This window comes from Coregonus clupeaformis, unplaced genomic scaffold, assembly GCF_020615455.1.
Source record: "Coregonus clupeaformis isolate EN_2021a unplaced genomic scaffold, ASM2061545v1 scaf0068, whole genome shotgun sequence".
NCBI lineage: Eukaryota > Metazoa > Chordata > Actinopteri > Salmoniformes > Salmonidae > Coregonus > Coregonus clupeaformis.
This window is the reverse complement of record NW_025533523.1, coordinates 496,515-520,412: the sequence shown is the minus strand read 5'-3', so window position 1 is coordinate 520,412 and position 23,898 is coordinate 496,515. Positions and strand designations below refer to the sequence as shown.

The following is a 23,898-nucleotide window of genomic DNA, read 5'->3' as shown; positions in this document are numbered from 1 at the left end:
AAATATATGTAGATAGATTTGTTAGAAATAATATCATATTTCTCTTGATGTAGTGATTCTGAATGAGAAAAAAAACAGCTCAACTTACCCCACTCTCCCCTAGCCCATTACAATCAGATTCGCTACATTGGCTATTCAGGGTCATAGGTGAACAAACATGTGATATTAAGTTCAAAGGGCAACTTTACAAACATCTGAACTTCAATCATTGTGCTTTGTTAGTTATTTTCACAAAGAGCAAGATTGATGGCAAGTTTATGAAAGCCTGTACCAATACCAGAGGTTGGTGTGAATAGTACACGGCGTACTCTCTCATTTCAGAATTTTTCATGTAGTTTACTGTCATCATTGTTGCTGAAACGTTGCGGCAGTAAACTAGGTCTGTAGGCTGTACATAGAATAGAGCCACAGCTCTACAACATCCGGGCATTCCTCAGCCTGCGCAGAAACGGAATGGCGGAGGTAAGTGAGCAAAAGGGCTTGGGGAGGAATGTGAGGACTAAATTATACTGAAACAGCTCTGCATTTGGGAGCCTCTGTCATCCAAGACGGCAGCTATCGATGTTGACAATCGTATCAACTGGTTACACAGGGTTGTGAATGAAATATGGGTTGATAACTAAGGAAGTAAAATGGGGGCATTTTGTCACAGTCTCGCCTCTCCGCGTTCTTCGTGTTAAAGAGCCATTCCCAATTTGCCAGATAGTGCGCTATAGAAAACAATCGGAGACCGGCTCTACGGTGGTGCTGAAGAAGTGGTCCAGGTGTGCTCCGTTCGTAATGCATTTGGACTGCAAACTTTGAGAGAAGTCCGACATATTTCAGTTACTCTGTCGGTGTCTTTTCGGGTGGAAACGCAATAGCCAGAACTATTTCCTTCTCGTGCCATTTGTGAGTCAGAGGAAGGAACGTTCAGCACCAAGTTACAGGAAAGCGCCCTGGCCCTGGTCATTGCGTCCTGAAGTGGCCATAAACGTACCTTTCACTAATGTATTGTTTGTGAGAGTATTCGCCCAAAATATTTTTAGGAGACCACTGCTGTATTTGCATGAGGTGAGAACGAACTCTTGACTGTTGGTTCATAGGTCAACTCAATTAGTAGATTTTCTATTTTGACAAAAAGTCAAGTTTTTGTAATACTGTTGGATTAACTTCGGCCATTCTTTAATTAATGAGTGGTTGTAAGGCAACTTTGAATTATAGAACAAGTAAAAAGACTTGTAACACTTTACACAAACAGCAGGTAAGCCTAAAACGTATTATTATAAACTGGGTGGTTCGAGCCCTGAATGCTGATTGGCTGAAAGCCATAGTATATCAGACCGTAAAACCACGGGTATGACAAAAACATTAATTTTACATTACATTTTAGTCATTTAGCAGACGCTCTTATTGTTACTGTTCTAATTACGTTGGTAACCAGTTTATAATAGCAATAAGGCACCTCGGGGTTTGTGATATATGGCCAATATACCTCGGCTAAGGGCTGTATCCAGGCACTCTGCGTTGTGTCGTGAAAGGAACAGCCCTTAGCCGTGGAATATTGGCCATATACTACATCCCCTCGGGCCTTATTGCTTAATTATACTGCTATAATGCATTGTAGGACTGCTGATAAGCATGTATGACAGGCCTTATAATGTTTTATTATAATCTCATAATGATCCTGACTAAATAAAAGCTATTGACTATTTGTGCACAAATTTGTTTACATCCCTGTCAGTGAGCATTTTATCCTTAGTCAATATAATCCATCCACCTGACAGGTGTGGCATATCAAGAAGCTGATTAAACAGCATGATCATTACACACGTGCACCTTGTGCTGGGGACAATAAAAGGCCACTCTAAAATGTGCAGTTTTGTCACACAACACAATGCCACAGATGTCTCAAGTTTTGAGGGAGCATGCAATTGGCATGCTGACTGCAGGAATTTCCACCAAAACTGTTGCCAGAGAATTGAATGTTAATTTCTCTACCATAAGCCGCCTCCAACTAAACAAGAATTTGGCAGTACATCCAACCGGCCTCACAACCGCAGACCACGTGTAACCACACCAGCCCAGGACCTCCACATCCAGCTTCTTCACCTGCGGGATCGTCAGAGGGGTGGGGGTAATAAATCCCCTTTTGTAGGGAAAAACACATTCTGATTGGCTGGGCCTGGCTCTCCAGTGGATCGGCCTGACTCCCAAGTGGGTGGGCCTATGCCCTCCCAGGCCCACCCATGGCTGCGCCCCTGCCCAGTCATGTGAAATCCATAGATTAGGGCATAATGCATTTTTTTCAAATGATTGATTTCCTTATATGAACTGTAACTCAGCAAAATCGTTGAAATTGTTGCATGTTGCGTTTATATTGTTGTTCAGTATATAATGGGATGAACAGGGATCAGGCACCTACTGATCCTCTACGATGGTAACCCTTTGTGTGTGTATCTTAGCTGGTTCGATGGGCTCTGGAGATCACAGACGCAGCCTAGTGGAGATCCTGAGGCAGGGCTATGAGGGGCCAGAGGAGGAGTCCAGGGCCCTAGTGGAGCTTCAGAAGAGCTTGGGGGCCTCACACTCACAGGGCCGCCCAATGAAGATGGCAGCACGTCCCCAAAATGTGAGTACAGCTCCTCTGGCATCTGGTGTGGTGTGCTGACCCATTGGAGGCACCACAACTTTACTGCTGGGCTGGGACAAAAGCCTTACCTCACTGCATCCCTCTAGACCAGTAGTGAATAACATTATTCTATAAAATTGATTGTCAATTATTCCATAATGTGATGGATTAATGGATTCTAGCCAAATTGACCCTTATTTCGCTCTCGCTCTCTCTCTCTCGCTCTCTCTGTCTCTCACTCTCTGTGTAGGGCTGTGAGATGCCCCTGGAGGACCTGCTGTCTCTGTATGGGTATGAGGTGTCTGATCCCCTCCTGCAGCAGGACAGGGAGCCCAACGAGCTAGCAGCCAGTCTACCTGACATGACACTGGACAAGGTGAGACCTGGGTATACCTAGACATACCTGAGACTGGAGTAATGCCCAGATAAAAGTGTAAACAGGAAAGCATTGCAGAAGGGGTGAACCACTCAGGCCCTCCAGTTCCAGTCAGGCTGATTTTCTCTTTTGTTTCTTCTTAGTACTTAATTTATTCATTTGTTAGTAAATCAAATCAATTTTTATTTGTCATATGCTCCGAAAGCTTACTTACGAGCCCTTAGCCAACAATGCAGAGTTTTAAAAAAGTAAGAAAAAATTGCTCAATGAACAAAACCAAGAAATAGTAGCACAATAACGAGGATATATGCAAGTGGCCCGGTACCAAGTCAATGTGCAGGGGTACGGGTTAGTCCAGGCATGTGTGTTTGCATGTGTCAATATGCATGTGTGTTTGTCCGTGTGTGTGTGTCTGTTGGAGTGTCAGTGTAGTATGTGTGAGTATGTGGTTAGAGTCCAGTGAGTGTACATCGAGCCTGTGCAAGAGAGTCATTGTATATACATTGCATTCGGAAAGTATTCAGACCCCTTGACTTTTTCCACATTTTGTTATGTTACAGCCTTATTCTATAATGGATTAAATAGTTTTTCCCCCTCATCAATCTACACACAATACCCCATAATGACAAAGCAAAAAAACGTTTCTTTAGAAAAAATAATCTAATTTATAACAAATAAAAAATGGAAATATCACATTTACATAAGTATTCAGACCCTTTACTCAGTACTTTGTTGAAGCACCTTTTGCAGTGATTACAGATTCGAGTATTCTTGGGTATGATGCTACAAGCTTGGCACACCTGTATTTGGGGAGTTTCTCCCATTCTTCTCTGCAGATCCTCTCAAGCTCTGTCAGGTTGGATGGGGAGCGTTGCTGCACAGCTATTTTCAGGTCTCTCCAGAGATGTTCGATCGGGTTCAAGTCTGGGCTCTGGCTGGGCCATTCAAGGACATTGAGACTTGTCCCAAAGCCACTCCTGCGTTGTCTTGGCTGTGTGCTTAGGGTCGTTTGCCTTCACGCCAGTCTGAGGTCCTGAGCGCTCTGGAGTAGGTTTTCATCAAGGAACTGTCTGTACTTTGCTCCGTTCATCTTTCCCTCGATCTTGACTAGTCTCCCAGTCCCTGCCGCTGAAAAACATCCCCACAGCATGATGCTGCCACTACCATGCTTCACCGTAGGGATGGTGCCAGGTTTTCTCCAGACGTGATGCTTGGCATTCAGGCCAAATAGTTACATCTTGGTTTCATCAGACCAGAGAATCTTGTTTCTCATGGTCTGAGAGTCCTTTAGGTGCCTTTTGGCAAACTCCAAGCGGGCTGTCATGTGCCTTTTACTGAGGAGTGGCTTCCGTCTGGCCACTCTACCATAAAGGCCTGATTGGTGGAGTGCTGCAGAGATGGTTGTCCTTCTGGAAGGTTCTCCCATCTCCACAGAGGAACTCTGGAGCTCTGTCAGAGTGACCATCGGGTTTTTGGTCACCTCCCTGACCAAGGTCCTTCTCCACCGATTGCTCAGTTTGGCCGGGCGGCCAGCTCTAGGCAGAGTCTTGGTGGTTCTAAAATTCTTCCATTTATGAATGATGGAAGCCACTGTGTTATTGGGGACATTCAATGCTGCAGACATTTTTTGGTACCCTTCCCCAGATCTGTGCCTCGACACAATCCTGTCTCGGAGCTCTACGGACAATTCCTTCAACCTCATGGCTTGGTGTTTGCTCTGACATGCACTGTCAACTGTGGGACCTTATATAGACAGTTGTGTGCCTTTCCAAATAATGTCCAATCAATTGAATTTACCACAGGTGGACTCCAATCAAGTTGTTGAAACATCTCAAGGATGGTCAATGGAAACAGGATGCACCTGAGCTCAATTTCTAGTGTCATAGCAACGGGTCTGAATACTTACGTAAATAAAGTATTTTCGTTTTTTTATTTTAATACATTTGCAAACATTTCTAAAAACCTGTTTTTACTTTGTCATTATGTGGTATTGTGTGTAGATTGATCAGGATTATTATTTTTTAAATCCATTTTAGAATAAGACTGTAATGTAACAAAATGTGGAAAAAGGGAAGGAGTCTGAATACTTTCCGAATGCATTGTATAAGAAGGGGGTCAATGTAAATAGTCCAGGTAGCCATTTGATTAACTGTTCAGTATTCTTATGGCTTGTCGGTAGAAGCTGTTAATGTGCCTTTTAGTCCCAGACTTGGCACTCTGGTACCGCTTTCCGTGCAGTAGCAGAGAGAACAGTCGATGTGAATGGGGGTGTGCTCGGCCCTCCTTTTCCTGTAGTCTACGATCAGCACCTTTTGTATTGCTCACGTTGAGGGATAGGTTGTTGTCCTAGCAACACACTGCTAGGTCTCTGACCTCCTCCCTATAGGCTATCTCATCTTGTCATCGTGTCGGCGGCAAACTTAATGATGGTGTTGGAGTTGTGTGTGACCACGCAGCCGTGGGTTAACAGGGAATACAGGAGGGGACTAAGCACGCACCCCTGAGGGGCCCCATGTTGAGGGTCAGCGCGGCGTATGTGTTGTTGCCTACCCTCACCACCTGGGGGCATCCCTTTGGGAAGTCCAGGATCCAGTTGCAAAGGGAGGTGTTCAGTCCCAGGGTCCTTAGCTTAGTGATGAGCTTGGAGGGCACTATGGTGTTGAATGCTGAGCTGTAGTCAATGAACAGCATTCTCACGTAGGCGTTCCTTTTGTCCAGGTGGGAAAGGGCAGTGTGGCGTGCAATAGAGATTGCGGCGTCTGTGGATCTGTTTGGGCGGTATGCGAATTGGAGTGGGTACAGGTTTTCCGGGATGCTGGTGTTGATGTGAGCCATGACCAGCCTTTCAAAGCATTTCATGGCTACAGATGTAAGTGTTACGGGGCCATAGTCATTTAGGCAGGTTACCTTGGCGTTCGTGGGCACACGGACTATGGTGGTTTGCTTGAAACCTGTAGGTATTACAGACTGGGTCAGGGAGAGGTTGAAAATGTAAGTGAAGACATTTGCCAGCTGGTCAGCGCGTGCTCTGAGTACGCGTCCTGGTAATAAGTCTGGTCCTGCGGCCTTGTGAATGTTAACCTGTTTAAAGGTCTTACTCACATCGGCTATGGAGAGAGTGATCACACAGTCGTCCGGAACAGCTGGTACTCTCATGCATGGTTCAGTGTTGCTTGCCTCATAGCGAGCATAGAAGGCATTTAGCTCGTCTGGTAGGCTCGCGTCACTGGGCGGCTCGTGGCTGGGTTTCCGTTTGTAATCCGTGATAGTTTGCTAGCCCTGCCACATCCGACGAGCGTTAGACCCGGTGTAGTAGGATTCGATCTTAGTCCTGTATTGACGCTTTGCCTGTTTGATGGTTCGTCGTAGGGCGTAGCGGGATTTCTTATAAGCGTCCGGATTAGTGTCCCGCTCCTTGAAAGCGGCAGCTCTAGCCTCTAGCTCGGTGTGGATGTTGCCTGTAATCCATGGCTTCTGGTTAGGATATGTACATGTGGTCACTGTGGGGATGACGTTGTCGATGCACTTATTAATGAAGCTGGTGACTGATGTGGTATAATTGGTTATTGGTGCACCCGCCTGGTTTTCCAAGCAGAAATCAATCACTAGTTAAAAGGCAAGATGGAAAACCAGCATAGAGTACACTGTGATTGTCGAGGAGCTGTGCACTCCTTTATTCAAGAGCATTACAGGATACATGTTCTGGCATTGACATGATGTCTATTGATTCTTGTATGAGTAATGATGACTTGGTCCATAAGGAAATGAGTTAAGGTGGCTCTTAAGGGCTCTTGATGCCCTGTCTAGTCTACAAACACTCAGAAAACATTAAAATGACTAAATTACGTTTATGTATCATAAATGCAATTTACTTCACTGAGTGTGATGCTTAGAGAACATTCCATTGAGACAGTAATGGACTGTTCCGTTCTTCCAGGACCAGATAGCTAAAGATCTGTTCTCAGGAGAGGATGAGGAGGAGTCATCAGCTGATGACCTCACTCCCTCTGTCACCGCCCATGCCTCCGACCTCCTCCTCCGCCGCCACCTAAGAGGTACGACCAATAATGTCATATATAGTATTAGGGCTGTGACGATACCAGTATTGCAATATTTTTTTCCATGCCAAAAATGAAAACACGATGCAGACAACTCTTTGGTCCTTTAAAACCTGCTGTATGTCAAATATTGTGTGCTATAGCTTAAAAAATAGGTAAATGTAACTCTGGCTGACAACATAATGATGTTTGTTTTTAAAATTAGGGCTGTTTTCCTAAAGAAGTTAAATCCGCTTCATGTTTTGTTTCCTTGCCACGATACTAACGAGTATCGTGATACTGGTATCGCCCTGGCCTTATCCAATATCATTCTAGTATCAGACTACAGGTAACTGCAAAAATAAAGGAAACGCCAACATAAAGCATCTTAATACAGTGTTGGGCCACCATGAGCCACCAGAACAGCTTCAATGCGCCTTGGCATAGATTCTACAAGTGTCTGAAACTCTATTGGAGGGCTGCAACACCACTCTTCCATGAGAAATTCCATCATTTGGTGTTTTGTTGATGGTGGTGGAAAACGCTGTTTCAGGCACCGCTCCAGATCAGGTGACTGAGACACACACACTCTTTAAACCCCCTATGCTCCTTTGAAGATCCCTATTTCAAAGTCACTGAGATCTCTTCTTCTAGCCTTGGTAGCCAAAGTAATGGGCAACTGGGCATTTTTATACATGACCCTAAGCATGATGGGATGTTAAATACTTAATTAACTCAGGAACCACACCTGTGTGGAAGCACCTGCTTTCAATATACTTTGTATCCCTCATTTACTCAAGTGTTTCCTTTATTTTGGTAGTTACCTTTATATAATGGGTATGACACACTCCTCCTTTCCCAGCACAGCTACCACTTCCGTAAACAGACCCCCACCCACCCAGCTCACCACTCAGAAGAATCCCCTTATCATATCACGTCCATATCTTTTTTAAATGGCCTGAGGGCCCCTTTATGGCAAAACAAATTTGTTGTACCTTGATGTTTTTAATTGGTGGTGTTATGAGAATGCTACATATTGGTGTAACAAATGTTCCCATGTGCCAGCCCATTCCCTGGCAGACGGAGACAAAGGCACCTTAGTCAGCTCCTCAGAAGATGACTCGGACGAGGATGACGACGACACCTCCATTCCCTCCAATGATGAACGCAAGGTGAGACACTGGGGCCTACTGAACAGAGAGAAAATACTCTACAATTACTATTTAGGGAAATATAAAAACCTGTTTTCTGTAGTGCCTGTGTGACTGACACTGTGGTTGTTATTTTTCCAGGACATCATGGTGGGCTCAATGTACCAAGCCAAAATCCCTCCTCTCAGCCCATACTCATACCAGGAGAGAGGTAACCCCCAATTGACCCTTTCAGAATCAGTGTACATTTTGGATTAGTGTGTTGACACTTTGACTCGCCTCAGTCTCACACACATCCTTATACCTGTGTCTCTATCACTATCACTAACTCTCCATCTCCTGCTCCCAGTCTATGAGAATGAGGACCAGCTCCTGTGGACCCCAGATATGTTGCCAGGCCAGGCGGTAAAGGAGTTCCTGCTAAGTGCCCAGAGACGGGGAGGCCAGGATGGGGCTGTAGACACCCTCATCAACGGGGACATAATCAAAGACAATGAACAAGTACTGTAGCGGGTTGGGTCATTTACTTTAGTTGGACGGTGTATACCATATGTATCCTCTACATACGACTAATAAAACTTGAAACTGGGTGGTAAAGCAGAAACAGAGTGGGACTGGATCTTCATATGTAAATCTATTAACTTTGTTTGCATGTCGAGTGATTTCTGGACAGTTCATACTGTGGTTGAGGTCACAGACTTCTGTCACAACTGTTAGCTTTCTTTTCTCTTTCTCTCCGTCGCTCTCAGGCCCTGTATGAGCTGGTGAAATGCAGCTTTAATGCAGAGGAGGCACTGAGACGACTGCGCTTTAATGTGAAAGTATTCAGCGGTAAGACCGTCCATGACACATTTATTACTGCTATCAAGAATGTAATATATCATCTTACTGCAACATCTTACTAGTGACAACAACTCTTTTTTATTCAATTTTTTTAGGCTCTCTTATAGTCCTCATTTGGACTAATCTTCCAAGAGTCTATTAACTCATATCAATGACTCATTAGCAGCACCAAATTATGAATTGCAATTTCATATTTGAGGACAGACAGTGAAGCAACCACCATGCCTGTAGAGTCTTCAACTCAATAACCACCGCTGTAAATAAAAAATGTGTGCTAATTCGCTACAGCTGTTTAGTCTCTGAATGATGCTAGTATTCTACATTTTAGAGCATTAAAAAAAATGATATTGTGGGACCATGGAACTTCTTTGGTTTCTTTGGAACTTAATCTTTGCTTTCCCTTGGAAATTAAATGATTTGATAGACCCACCATGAACCCATGTTAACAACAACTTAAAGATACACTTATATATTGGCCTAGGTCAAATATTTAAGCTAAGTCCCAGGGCTTGTAATCTTATTCATATCAGCAGTCCTACTCTGAAAGCCTTTTTTTAATACGGGCCCTGATCTGTCATCTAGGGCTGGGACAATACCAGTATCGCGATACAAAACACAAAGCAGATTTAACTTCTTTAAGAAAACAGCCCTAATTTTGGAAACAAACATCATTATGTTGTCATCCAGAATCACATGTATTTATTTTCCAAGCTATAGCACACAATATTTTACATACAGCAGGTTTTTAAAGGACCAAAGAGTTTGGTCTGCTTCGTGTTTTCATTTTTGCCATGGAAAAAATATTGTGATACTGGTATTGTCCTAGCCCTACTGTCATCTTGACTAATGCTACAAATAGTTTTTGATTGTATTTCCGTTGCGCACATCCAAGCTGGGAGTGTAGTAAAGCCCTGCACGGGCATTAATTTTAAACCCGAGCCCATAAGTAAATCCATTAGCTGCTCTTCTCTGTCTGTCACTCGCTCCCTGCACACAGCTCGCTCTGCTCATGGCTCTCGGAGTCTGTGAGTATCCATAGCAATGGCTCAGCCTGGGCTTCTCTGCTCAATGAAGAGGCATGAGAGAGCAGTTAGCTGTTAGCTACTTTCGTCACTCTGAACTCAGACAAAGCTCAATGAACATTATTATTTTCTGTGAAATAGTATCTCCTGTTCTATATTTGATGAGGTTGAAGCACTTCTGACACCATGTTATGATCTTAGTCAGATATGACTGTACTGCGCAGCAGAGCACGAGCAAATGGCTCAGCTTCAAAATGTTAGTGATCAATTTAGTAATATCCGAGCCCTGCCCGTACCCTAGTTATTGATGAAAACACAGCCCTTACCCGGCCCTAACCCAATGTATAATGTCAGGGCTCGGGTCGGGTAGCAGAGCTCTAAGAGTGTAGGTTAAAATGTAGCCTATTGTGCCCTCTCCTGTGTAAGCTGACAAATCTACCAACTCACGTTTGTTGCCTATGTTTTAGGCTTAATGCTGGTTTGATTCATTGGCTTGCGGTATTATAATATACACAAAAGTATGTGGACACCCCTTCAAATTAGTGGATTAGGCTATTTCAGCCACACCCGTTGCTGACAGGTGTATAAAATCGAGCACAGCCATGGAATCTCCATAGACAAACATTGGCAGTAGAATGGCCTTACTGAATAGCTCAGTGACTTTCAACATGCCACTGTCATAGGATGCCACCTTTCCAACAAGTCAGTTCGTCAAATGTCTGCCCTGCTAGTGCTGCCCCGGTCAACTGTAAGTGCTGTTTTTGTGAAGTGGAAACATCTAGGAGCAACAACGGCTCAGCCGCGAAGTGGTAGGACACACAAGCTCAGAGAACAGGAACGCTGAAGCGCGTACCGCGTAAAAATCATCTGTCCTTGGTTGCAACACTCACTACCGAGTTCCGAACTGCCTCTGGAAGCATGAAATGAAATGGGTTTCCATGGCCGAGCAGCCGCACACAAGCCTAAGATCACCATGCGCAATGCCAAGCGTCAGCTGGAGTGGTGTAAAGCTCGCCGCCATTGGACTCTGGAGCAGTGGAAACGCGTTCTCTGGAGTGTTGAATCACGCCTCAGTATCTTGCAGTCCGAAGGACTAATCTGAGTTTGGCGGATGCCAGGAGAATGCTACCTGCCCCAATGCATAGTGCCAACTGTAAAGTTTGGTGGAGGAGGAATAATGGTCTGAGGTTGTTTTTCATGGTTCGGGCTAGGCCCCTTAGTTCCAGTTCAAGAGAAATCTTAATGCTACAGCATACAATTACATTGTAGACGATTCTGGCTTCCAACTTTGTGGCAACAGTTTGGGGAAGGCCCTTTCCTGTTTCCGCATTACAATGCCCCTGTGCACAAAGCGAGGTCCATACAGAAATGGTTTGTCGTGATCGGGGTGGAAGAAATTGACTGGCCTGCAAAGAGCCCTGACCTCAACCCCATTGAACACCTTTGGGATGAATTGGAACGCCGACTGCGAGCCAGGCCTCATCGCCCAACATTAGTGCCCGACCTCACTAATGCTCTTGTGGCTGAATGGAATCAAGTCCCCACAGCAATGTTCCAACATCTAGTGGAAAGCCTTCCCAGAAGAGTGGAGGCTGTTGTAGCAGCAAAGAGGGGACCAACTCCATATTAATGCCATGATTTTGGAATGAGATGTTCGACAGGCAGGTGTCCACATACTTTTGGTCATGTAGTGTAGCTAGATAATGGAAGTCAAACATTCAGAGGAGTTTATGGGGTGAATGGATTAATAGTTATCATCTTGACATGGTTAGCTCCTATAATAACTGCTGTTGTCTTCTGTGCAGAGGAGCTGTGTGCCTGGAGCGAGGAGGAATGTCGAAACTTTGAACATGGCTATCGAGTTCATGGGAAGAACTTCCACCTCATTCAGGCCAATAAGGTGAGCAGCACAAAAACTACAAACGTCAGGTTTGTGGAGAACCTGATTTGCTACAAAGTTGAAATTATCTCTTTAAGTAATGGCCAAGACTGGCATCATACAGGTTACATCGAAGCACATTTTGACAGTTGCTTCGACATAACCTGAGGCGTGCCTGTGCAAACCTGCTTGTCTGCATTGATCAGACAAGAAACTCACAGATTCATACCATAGCGAACAGTAAACCACACTGTGTTTATGTGTCAGGTACGCACAAGGTCGGTGGGTGAGTGTGTGGAGTATTACTACATGTGGAAGAAGTCGGACCGCCACGAGTACTTCACCCAGCAGACCACTAAGCTGGGCCGCAAGAAGTACAGTCTGCAGTCAGGGAGCATGTGAGTAGCACTGCAGATATGACCCTCTCTAGACTTGAGAGTCAAGCAGCATTTGAATGCCATCTGAGTTGGCAAATGATACCATCAAGTTGAGTGAAGTGTAGAATTGCGGGCACTACTATGACACTACCGTCAAGTTGTTGTTGTCATGATCGTCTCCTTGGCCTGGCACCATTCCCAGAATAATAGCTTATTTAAATAGAGCGCAGGAAAATGAAAATCCGGACACAGCGGACAGATTTTAATACGAGGTGTAGACGCACTGTACGGTGATGGGAATGGGTTGGATCATCTTGATCGGAATAAATAACAGATGTAGACAAGCAGAGACATTGTATCTCAATATAACCTCCCCATTGTCATTGTTTTCAGACTAGAGATGTTTATTATGTTTAGCTGATACCTTGCTGGGATGCTGGGAGTCCTGGGTCGTGTTCAGTACTCATAACAATAACTAAATGGTTTGAATCTGAGAATGGAAATGAGTCTTCTTCTTGGACAAGTTCAGGTGCAGTTGGAACGTTTTTTCCTTCACACGCCGTTTCCTTCTGTTTTATGTCTTCCAGGGAGGATGGAGAGGAGGATGGAGAGGTTGGGGAGATGGAGGGGTGCTCCCAGATTCAGCCCCCCTCACATCCACCAGTCATAGACCTGGACAAGCAAGGTACCCTGCCCTGGACACCAACCTTAGCCTTGGCCCCTTCTCTAGCCCCAGTCCTATACCACAGGCCTGGCCCTGATCCCTGCCTCAGAGCATTCAAGTTTCAGAGTTTATTCGCCACGTGCACAGGATACAACAGGCGTAAAACAGTACAGTGAAATTCTTACCTTGAGAGCTCTTTCCCAACAATGCAGTGATAATAATAGAGATAAGAATAGAAAATAGAATTTAAAAAACATTTTTGTAAAAATGAAACCAACACACCACAAACACTACAGCTTGTTTTAAGACTGAGGTCATAAGAGTTAGCTGGATCCATAAGGAATAGTCATACATGCCCTCTCCTCTGAAGTCAGACATCCACCCTCTCACCATTTCATATCCACCCCACTCTTTGTCTTATTATTATTTGTCTTGATCACATTGTTTGCCTCAATTTGATGTGTTGTGTTCATGAACATATGATTTGAAGCATGTTTACAGTGAGGGAAAAAAGTATTTGATCCCCTGCTGATTTTGTACGTTTGCCCACTGACAAAGAAATGATCAGTCTATAATTTTAATGGTAGGTTTATTTGAACAGTGAGAGACAGAATAACAACAACAAATCCAGAAAAACGCATGTCAAAAATGTTATAAATTGATTTGCATTTTAATGAGGGAAATAAGTATTTGACCCCCTCTCAATCAGAAGGATTTCTGGCTCCCAGGTGTATTTTATACAGGCAATGAGCTGAGATTAGGAGCACACTCTTAAAGGGAATGCTCCTAATCTCAGTTTGTTACCTGTATAAAAGACACCTGTCCACAGAAGCAATCAATCCATCAGATTCCAAACTCTCCACCATGGCCAAGACCAAAGAGCTCTCCAAGGATGTCAAGGACAAGATTGTAGACCTACACAAGGCTGGAATAATATACAAGACCATCGCCAAGCAGCTTGGTGAGAAGGTGACAACAGTTGGTGCGATTATTCGCAAATGGAAGAAACACGGCCTGGGGCTCCATGCAAGATCTCACCTCGTGGAATTGCAATGATCATGAGAACGGTGAGGAATCAGCCCAGAACTACACGGGAGGGTCTTGTCAATGATCTCAAGGCAGCTGGGACCATAGTACCAAGAAAACAATTGGTAACACACTACGCAGTGAAGGACTGAAATCCTGCAGTGCCCGCAAGGTCACCCTGCTCAAGAAAGCACATATACATGCCCGTCTGAAGTTTGCCAATGAACATCTGAATGATTCCCTCACTGTATGTATCAGTCCCTACACCCAAACGAGGGCATTGCGTTCATCCACCTCTGGCCTGCTGGCTCCCCTTCCTCTGCGGAAGCATAGTTCCCGCTCAGCCCAGTCAAAACTGTTCGCTGCTCTGGCACCCCAATGGTGGAACAAGCTCCCTCACGACGCCAGGACAGCGGAGTCACTCACCACCTTCCGGAGACATTTGAAACCCCACCTCTTTATGGGATAGGATAAAGTAATCCTTCTACCCCCCTCTTAAAATAAAATAAAAATAAAAATTGTAAAGTGGTTAACCCACTGGCTATAGGGTGAATGCACCAATTTGTAAGTCGCTCTGGATAAGAGCGTCTGCTAAATGACGTAAATGTAAATGTAATTCAGAGGAGAACTGGGTGAAAGTGTTGTGGTCAGATGAGACCAAAATCTAGCTCTTTGGCATCAACTCAACTCGCTGTGTTTGGAGGAGGAGGAGGAATGCTGCCTATGACCCCAAGAACACCATCCCCACCGTCAAACATGGAGGTGGAAACATTATGCTTTGGGGGTGTTTTTCTGCTAAGGGGACAGGACAACTTCACCGCATCAAAGGGACGATGGACGGGGCCATGTACCGTCAAATCTTGGGTGAGAACCTCCTTCCCTCAGCCAGGGCATTGAAAATGGGTCGTGGATAAGTATTCCAGCATGACAATGACCCAAAACACACGGCCAAGGCAACAAAGGAGTGGCTCAAGAAGAAGCACATTAAGGTCCTGGAGTGGCCTAGCCAGTCTCCAGACCTTAATCCCATAGAAAATCTGTGGAGGGAGCTGAAGGTTCGAGTTGCCAAACGTCAGCCTCGAAAGCTTAATGACTTGGAGAAGATCTGCAAAGAGGAGTGGGACAAAAACCCTCCTGAGATGTGTGCAAACCTGGTGGCCAACTACAAGAAACGTCTGACCTCTGTGATTGCCAACAAGGGTTTTGCCACCAAGTACTAAGTCATGTTTTGCAGAGGGGTCAAATACTTATTTCTCTCATTAAAATGCAAAATCAATTTATAACATTTTTTACATGCGTTTTTCTGTATTTTTTTGTTGTTATTCTGTCTCTTACTGTTCAAATAAACCTACCATTAAAATTATAGACTGATCATTTCTTTGTCAGTGGGCAAACGTACAAAATCAGCAGGGGATCAAATACTTTTTTCCCTCACTGTATGTATTGTTTTATCCCACCTGTGTGTGTCTTTGTTTTCCCATTGGTTTGTGTGTTTCTACCTTTGTGTTGGCATGGTGTTCCAGAGGAGGAGGGCCGTCCCCGTCGCAGACGAACGCCCCGCTTTCTCTTAAAGCCCTGATCTCACTGCACACAGGCCACTCTAACCAGGCAGGGCCACCAGGTAAAGACTCTAACCAGACAGGGCCACCAGGTAAAGACTCTAACCAGGCAGGGCCACCAGGTAAAGACTCTAACCAGCCAAGGCCACCAGGTAAAGACTCTAACCAGGCAGGGCCACCCACCAGGTAAAGACTCTAACCAGGCAGGGCCACCCACCAGGTAAAGACTTTAACCAGGCAGGGCCACCCACCAGGTAAAGACTCTAACCAGGCAGGGCCACCCACCAGGTAAAGACTCTAACCAGGCAGGGCCACCCACCAGGTAAAGACTCTAACCAGGCAGGGCCACCCACCAGGTAAAGACTCTAACCGGGCAGGGCCACCCACCAGGTAAAGACTCTAACCAGGCAGGGCCACCCACCAGGTAAAGACTCTAACCAGGCCAACCTATTTCTGCTGTTGCTGTTTTTGCTGATTGAAAGTATGAAGCCAAACAAGTTTCATGAGGTCAGGTTTTCATGAGGTCAGAACTAGAGCAGGCTCTTTTCCCAAATACTTGTGAAGGCATTATGCTTCTCAGGCCAGGAAGTTGCATGAAATCTAAAATCCCAAACCATAATAAAATCTTAAGGCTTATGAAAAGTCTCTCATTGGAGGGTTAGCTTTTTAAAGTTTTGTTTTGGCTTCCTCACAATAATTTTTAACCTTAAATGTTTTATGAATAGTTTATTTTCATTATTTTAATAATTTAATAATTTAAATTATCAAATAAAATGTTATTTGTCACATGCGCCGAATACAACAAATACCTTGAAATGCTTACCATCTTACCATGTTCACCAGCTTTGTTATATTGTACTTTCAGTCTGAAACCATAACATTTTGTAAAGAGCTGATTGTCCCTTTTAGCTCAGGTGGTAGAGCAGGTTGTGGGTTCAATTCCCACGGGGGTACCAGTACGAAAAAAGTATGAAAATGTATGCACTCAGTACTGTAAGTTGCTCTGGATAAGAGCGTCTGCTAAATGACTAAAATGTCAAATGTAATTGTAATATTAACCAGGTTTCCATCCAACCATTTCATGCTAATGAATTACCTGATGCAAAAAAAATCAAGACAGGCCTCAAAAAAAAAAAGGGTGGATAATTTTTTTGTCGGTTAAATAGATTCTGACAATTATGGTGGAAACTTAGTTACGCAATGATATGTTACGTTATAGCATACTACGACCACAACGTGGACAAGCATGAAGAGTTTATAGGCAGACTAAATAAATTATGATGAACTTCACATGGTGGTTAAGTGCACGATGAGCTTCATGCAAATGTCCAACTAATATTGAGGGTATATTTGAATGCTGGTGACATGATAATCAGTGCTTTGTTGCCAATTATCAAATAGAAATGATCTTGCTGTTGTCCATATCTCATCATATAACCTATCCTTCCCATCTTATCAACTAACTGTTGTCTACAGAGCATGCGTCAAAACCAGGTTGGGCAAGTTTGCTATTTATCGCAAAAGTTTTTGTGACAAAGTCATTAGTAGAGTTGAAAATGTGATGGAAACACATTCAACTTTTATTTTGGAAACTTGAGTGGTTTTTATGTGCACTACGTCGTCATGCACTACGTCGTCATGCACTACGTCGTCATGCACTACGTCGTCATGCACTATGTCATCATGCACAGCTTTTTATCCGCAACAAGTCAGTTTGATGGAAACACACCTCTGGTGGGAAAATGCTACATTTATTTAAATGCAGATTTTATAATATTCGCAAATTGGATGGAAACCTAACTAGTAAGGGGAAAAAAGGGAACCACTGCCCAATGTCAGTAGCTGGGTTTCCATCCAATTGGTGACAGATTTCCATGCAAATATTCTAAAACCTCCCACCAGAGGTGTGTCTCCCTCAAACTGACTTGTTGCGGATAAAAACCTGTGTGTGATGACCTATTGCACATACAGTGCATTACAGCCTTACTGTAAAATGGATTAAATAGTTTTTTTCCCTCATCAATCTACACACAATACCTCATAATGACAAAGCAAAAACAGGTTTTTAGAAATACCTTATTTATAAGTATTCAGACTCTCGAGATTGAGCTCAGGTGCATCCTGTTTCCATTGATCATCCTTGAGATGTTTCTACAACTTGATTGGAGTCCACCTGTGGTAAATTCAATTGATTGGACATGATTTGGAAAGGCACACACCTGTCTACAGTGAGGGAAAAAAGTATTTGATCCCCTGCTGATTTTGTACATTTGCCCACTGACAAAGACATGATCAGTCTATAATTTTAATGGTAGGTTTATTTGAACAGTGAGAGACAGAATAACAACAACAACATCCAGAAAAACGCATGTCAAAAATGTTACAAATTGATTTGCATTTTAATGAGGGAAATAAGTATTTGACCCCTCTGCAAAACATGACTTAGTACTTGGTGGCAAAACCCTTGTTGGCAATCACAGAGGTCAGACGTTTCTTGTGTGAAAACCTGGTGGCCAACTACATCTCAGGAGGAATTTTGTTCCACTCCTCTTTGCAGATCTTCTCCAAGTCATTAAGCTTTCGAGGCTGACGTTTGGCAACTCGAACCTTCAGCTCCCTCCACAGATTTTCTATGGGATTAAGGTCTGGAGACTGGCTAGGCCACTCCAGGACCTTAATGTGCTTCTTCTTGAGCCACTCCTTTGTTGCCTTGGCCGTGTGTTTTGGGTCATTGTCATGCTGGAATACCCATCCACGACCCATTTTCAATGCTCTGACTGAGGGAAGGAGGTTCTCACCCAAGATTTGACGGTACATGGCCCCGTCCATCGTCCCTTTGATGCGGTGAAGTTGTCCTGTCCCCTTAGCAGAAAAACACCCCCAAAGCATAATGTTTCCACCTCCATGTTTGACGGTGGGGATGGTGTTCTTGGGGTCATAGGCAGCATTCCTCCTCCTCCAAACACGGCGAATTGAGTTGATGCCAAAGAGCTCGATTTTGGTCTCATCTGACCACAACACTTTCACCCAGTTCTCCTCTGAATCATTCAGATGTTCATTGGCAAACTTCAGACGGCCCTGTATATGTGCTTTCTTGAGCAGGGGGACCTTGCGGGCACTGCATGATTTCAGTCCTTCACGGCGTAGTGTGTTACCAATTGTTTTCATGGTGACTATGGTCCCAGCTGCCTTGAGATCATTGACAAGATCCTCCCGTGTAGTTCTGGGCTGATTCCTCACCGTTCTCATGATCATTGCAACTCCACGAGGTGAGATCTTGCATGGAGCCCCAGGCCAAGGGAGATTGACAGTTCTTTTGTGTTTCTTCCATTTGCGAATAATGGCATCAACTGTTGTCACCTTCTCACCAAGCTGCTTGGCGATGGTCTTGTAGCCCATTCCAGCCTTGTGTAGGTCTACAATCTTGTGCCTGACATCCTTGGAGAGCTCTTTGGTCTTGGCCATGGTGGAGAGTTTGGAATCTGATTGATTGATTGCTTCTGTGGACAGGTGTCTTTTATACAGGTAACAAGCTGAGATTAGGAGCACTCCCTTTAAGAGTGTGCTCCTAATATCAGCTCGTTACCTGTATAAAAGACACCTGGGAGCCAGAAATCTTTCTGATTGAGAGGGGGTCAAATACTTACTTCCCTCATTAAAATGCAAATCAATTTATAACATTTTTGACATGCATTTTCCTGGATTTTTTTGTTATTATTCTGTCTCTCACTGTTCAAGTAAACCTACCATTAAAATTATAGACTGATTATTTCTTTGTCAGTGGTCAAACGTACAAAATCAGCAGGGGATCAAATACTTTTTTCCCTCACTGTATATAAGGTCCCACAGTTGACAGTGCATGTCAGAGCAAAATCCAAGCCATGTGGTCGAAGGAATTGTCCTTAGAGCTCCAAGAAGGGATTGTGTCGAGGCACAGATCTGGGGAAGGGTACCAAAAAATGTTTGCATCATTGAAGGTCACCAAGAACACAGTGGCCTCCATCATTCTTAAATGGAAGAAGTTTGGAACCACCCAGAATCTTCCTAGAGCTGGCCGCCCGGCCAAACTGAGCAATCGGGGGAGAAGGGCCTTGGTCAGGGAGGTGACCAAAAACCTGATGGTCACTCTGACAGAGCTCCAGAGTTCCTCTGTGGTGATGGGAGAACCTTCCAGAAGGACAACAATCTCTGCAGCACTCCACCAATCAGGCCTTTATGGTAGAGTGGCCAGACGGAAGCCACTCTTCAGTAAAAGGCACATGACAGCCCGCTTGGAGTTTACCAAAAGGCACCTAAAGGACTCTCAGACCATGAGAAACAAGATTCTCTGGTCTGATGAAACCAAGATGTAACTCTTTGGCCTGAATGCCAAGTGTCACGTCTGGAGGAATCCTGGCACCATCCCCACGGTGAAGAATGGTGGTGGCAGCATCATGCTGTGGGGATGTTTTTCAGCGGCAGGGACTGGGAGACCAGTCAGGATTGAGGGAAAGATTAACTGAGCAAAGGACAGAGAGATCCTTGATGAAAACCTGCTCCGGAGCGCTCAGACTGGGGCGAAGGTTCACCTTCCAACAGGACAACGACCCTAAGCACACAGCCAAGTCTCTGAATGTTCTTGAGTGGCCTAGCCAGAGCCCGGACTTGAACCTGATCGAACATCTCTGGAGAGACTTGAAAATAGCTGTGCAGCGACGCTCCCCATCCAACCTGACAGAGCTTGAGAGGATCTGCAGAGAAGAATGGGAGAAACTCCCCAAATACAGGTGTGCCAAGCTTGTAGCGTCATACCCAAGAAGACTCGAGGCTGTAATCGCTGCCAAAGATACTTCAAAGTACTGAGTAAAGGGTTTGAATACTTATGTAAATGTGATATCTCAGGTTTTTATTGTATATATACATTTGCAAAAATTTCTAAAAACCTGTTTTTGCTTTGTCATTATGCGGTTTTGTGTTGTGTGTACATGTCTTTTTTATTTTTTTATCAATATGGCTGTAACGTAACAAAATGTGGAAAAAGTAAAGTGGTCTGAATACTTTCCGAATGCATTGTATATACAAAAGTAGTGGATTCGGCTATTTCAGCCACACCGGTTGCTGACAGGTGTATAAAATCAGGCACACAGCCATGCAATCTCCATTGACCAACATTGGCAGTAGAATGGCCTTACTGAAGAGCTCAGTGACTTTCAACGTGGCATGAAGTGGTAGGCCACACAAGCTCACAGAATGGGACCACCAAGTGCTGAAGTGCGTAGCGCGTAAAACTCGTCTGTCCTCGGTTGCAACACTCCCTACCAAGTTCCAAACTGCCTCTGGAAGCAACGTCAGCACAATAACTGTTCGTCGGGAGCTTCATGAAATGGGTTTCCATGGCCGAGCATCTGCACACAAGCCTAAGATCACGCTTCACCATCTGGCAGTCCGACGGACGAATCTGGGTTTGGCGGATGCCAGGAGAACACTACCTGCCCGAATGCATAGTGCCAACTGTACAGTTTGGTGGAAGAGGAATAATGATCTGGGGCTGTTTTTCATGGTTCGGGCTAGGCCCCGTAGTTCCAGTGAAGGGAAATCTTAATGCTACAGCATACAATGACATTCTCAACGATTCTGTGCTTCCAACTTTGTGGCAACAGTTTGGGGAAGGACCTTTCCTGTTTCAGCATGATAATATCTCTGTGCGCAAAGCGAGGTCCATACAGAAATGGTTTGTCGAGATCGGTGTGGAAGAACTTGACTGGCTTGCACAGAGCCCTGACCTCAACCCCATCGAACACCTTTGGGATGAATTGGAACGCCGACTGCGAGCCATGCCTAATCGCCCAACATCAGTGCCCGACCTCACTAATGCTCTTGTGGCAGAATGGAAGTAAGTCCCCGCAGCAATGTTCCAACATCTAGTGGAAAGCCTTCCCAGAAGAGTGGAGGCTGTTATAGCAGTAAAGGGGGGACCAACTCCATATTAATGCCCATTATTTTGGAATGAGATGTTTGACGAGCAGGTGTCCACACACTTTTGGTAATGTAGTGTATTTCTGTATTTCATTTTCAATACATTTGCAAAAATGTCTGAAAACATGTTTTCACTTTGTCATTATGTGATATTGTGTCTAGATGGTTGAGAATGTTTTATTTTATTAATTTGAATTCAGGTTGTAACACAACAAAATGTGGAATAAGTCAAGGAGTATGAATACTTTCTGAAGGCACTGTAAAATAACTTTCATGCATAAATGTACAGATTATAAAAAACATAAGTTCAATGTGTTTCCATCACATTTTCAACTCTATCGATGGTTTTGGCACACATATTGTTGTGATAAAAAGCATACTTGCCCAATCTGGTTTTGGTGCATGCTTTCTAGACAACAGTTGGCTGATAAAGTGGACATGGTAGATTATATAATGCGATATGGTTAAGAGCGAGTGTTACATCTCCTCCCGTTGCTCCCCTCCGCCGGTCTACTGAGCCACCGGTCTGAGCGCAACACCTCGGCAACACCGGAATGGAAACCCAACGCACCCTAATCACCTCCAGCGCACCTGCACCTCGTCATCTCATCACCACCCCTATGTAGCCCTGGACAGTTCAGCGTTGTTGTGTGTGATTGTTAGTGTCTTGTCGTGTACTCGCACTTTGTTGTTCTCTTGCTCAGTGTTAAGTAAACCTTTATATTGATTCCTGCGTCTGCGTCTTCGTATCCTCAGTACTCGTCACAGTGAGATACAATTTTTTTTATAGATAATTGGCAGCCAAGCGCCGAACATCATGTCACATTCAAATAATAGACCCTACCCTCGATATTTATTGGAAATTTGCATGAAGCTCATCACCGTGCACTTAACCACCATAAGTTATGAAGTTTTGAAATAAGTTATGAAATAACTTATTTCATCTCCCTATAAACTCTGCATGATTTTCCATGTTGTGGTGGTAGTACAATGTAACATCATCGCGTGACTCCAAGGTTACTGCGATATGATGGTTATTATATCAATATTTGCTCTGTCGGTTACCGTTGAGGTAGTGCTTGTTCAAGTCTCTCTTTAGTAATTCTCTGCTTGTCTAGATGCTGAGTTGGGGATGGAGGTGTTGGAGCTGTGTGGCGCTCCTTGCCCTAGCCCACCGAGGGAGCAGCTGTTCAGCCACTTCTCTCCACTCCCCCCTCTGGAGGACCTGCAGCAGGAGCCCTCTCTGAACTGTTGCAGCCCGGGCCACTGTACCACCTTGCCTCCTGCCCAGCTCCACCCCTCCTCACGGCCCTGCTGCAGCCCCCCGTCCCCCCCAGTGGAGCCTCCTCTCCTGGGTTCTGGCTTCTACCAGCTGCAGCTGGGGCCTTTCCTTCCAGACGGCCTGTCCACGGGGCCAGAGGATGGGGCCTCCCAGGGGCTGCAGGTAGACTTCTCCCTGCCCTCCGTCCCCCAGCCCTCACCCGCCATTGCCCCCTCAGTCTCCATCACTTCAGACTTTGGGGCCATCAGCAGTTACCTGTGTCCCTCAGCCCTGTGCCCCCCTCCCATCCAGCACCCCCGCTCTCTCACACAGTAAGGGGAGGAAGAAGGGTGTCTTTACCCTGGAGAACATTCCAATAAAATATGGGTTGTCTGTACTTCTAATTATTGCCTGTTGAAGTAAACTTGGACCAGAGCTTACCCATGTGATGGTGTGAAACTCCCCAGGAGAGAAACTGTGTTTTTACGGGGAGATGGGCCTACCTGTATCATAGTGTTTACTAGGGGGGACTCCCACTGCTCACAAGCACAATGGCTTACCTACCTGTCTGTTCTGGAAGGCCAGTCGTTCTACAGGGATGTTCCCAGTTCTTAGAGAATTCTTAGGTAATGTTGGTACTGGAAAAGCGGCTGGGCTTGTTGATAGTTCTAAGGCCAAAGCAATTAGCCTGATGTTCTTTGCAGTGACCACCTCCTCTTCCAGAGCAGAACTAGCGACAGATTTAAGCCCTGTTTACTGGGAACAATGAGAAGCAGACAGACAGCATGACCTGGATGCCGTATTATAGCAGTATGTCCACAAGAGATGTTCTCCCTCTATCGGTTCTGATAAGGCTGTTTCTATGAGCAGTGTTCAGTCTGCACTTGTACGACTCTTCACCACTCTGACTGTGGATCTCTTAGGTAGGATCAGCCTCCCTGGTTCACTGTGGTTCCACCTCTCTTGAACATCCACAACTGAAACTGAAGGTTTTGTATACAGTCTGTTCAAAAGGAAAGATCTGTATAAAAATACCATGAAACAATGCTTTTGAGATTGTCACAATGTTTTATTTTCTTGTTACTTGTTGTTCAGAAATGTCTTGGAAGGTTTGCAATAAGAAACCAGAGTTTTTGA

The 23,898-nt window shown here is 44.7% G+C and overlaps 1 protein-coding gene across 2 annotated transcripts; it reads left to right on the top strand.

Moving 5' to 3' along the window:
• Positions 1 to 227: 227 nt before the first annotated feature.
• Positions 228 to 23,898, top strand: LOC121540340 (mesoderm induction early response protein 2). 2 transcript variants are annotated; one of them, XM_041849143.2, is made up of 13 exons: positions 228 to 462; positions 2,445 to 2,611; positions 2,862 to 2,987; positions 6,925 to 7,042; positions 8,090 to 8,196; positions 8,317 to 8,386; positions 8,525 to 8,676; positions 8,925 to 9,006; positions 11,846 to 11,940; positions 12,187 to 12,317; positions 12,884 to 12,981; positions 15,512 to 15,607; positions 22,619 to 23,898. In XM_041849143.2, the coding sequence occupies exons 2-13, from the start codon at positions 2,453 to 2,455 to the stop codon at positions 23,095 to 23,097; spliced, it is 1,713 nt and encodes a 570-aa protein (XP_041705077.1). In that variant the 5' UTR covers positions 228 to 462; positions 2,445 to 2,452; the 3' UTR covers positions 23,098 to 23,898. The 2 variants fall into 2 exon arrangements, with proteins under 2 accessions (XP_041705077.1, XP_041705078.1); XM_041849144.2 differs by lacking the exon at positions 15,512 to 15,607.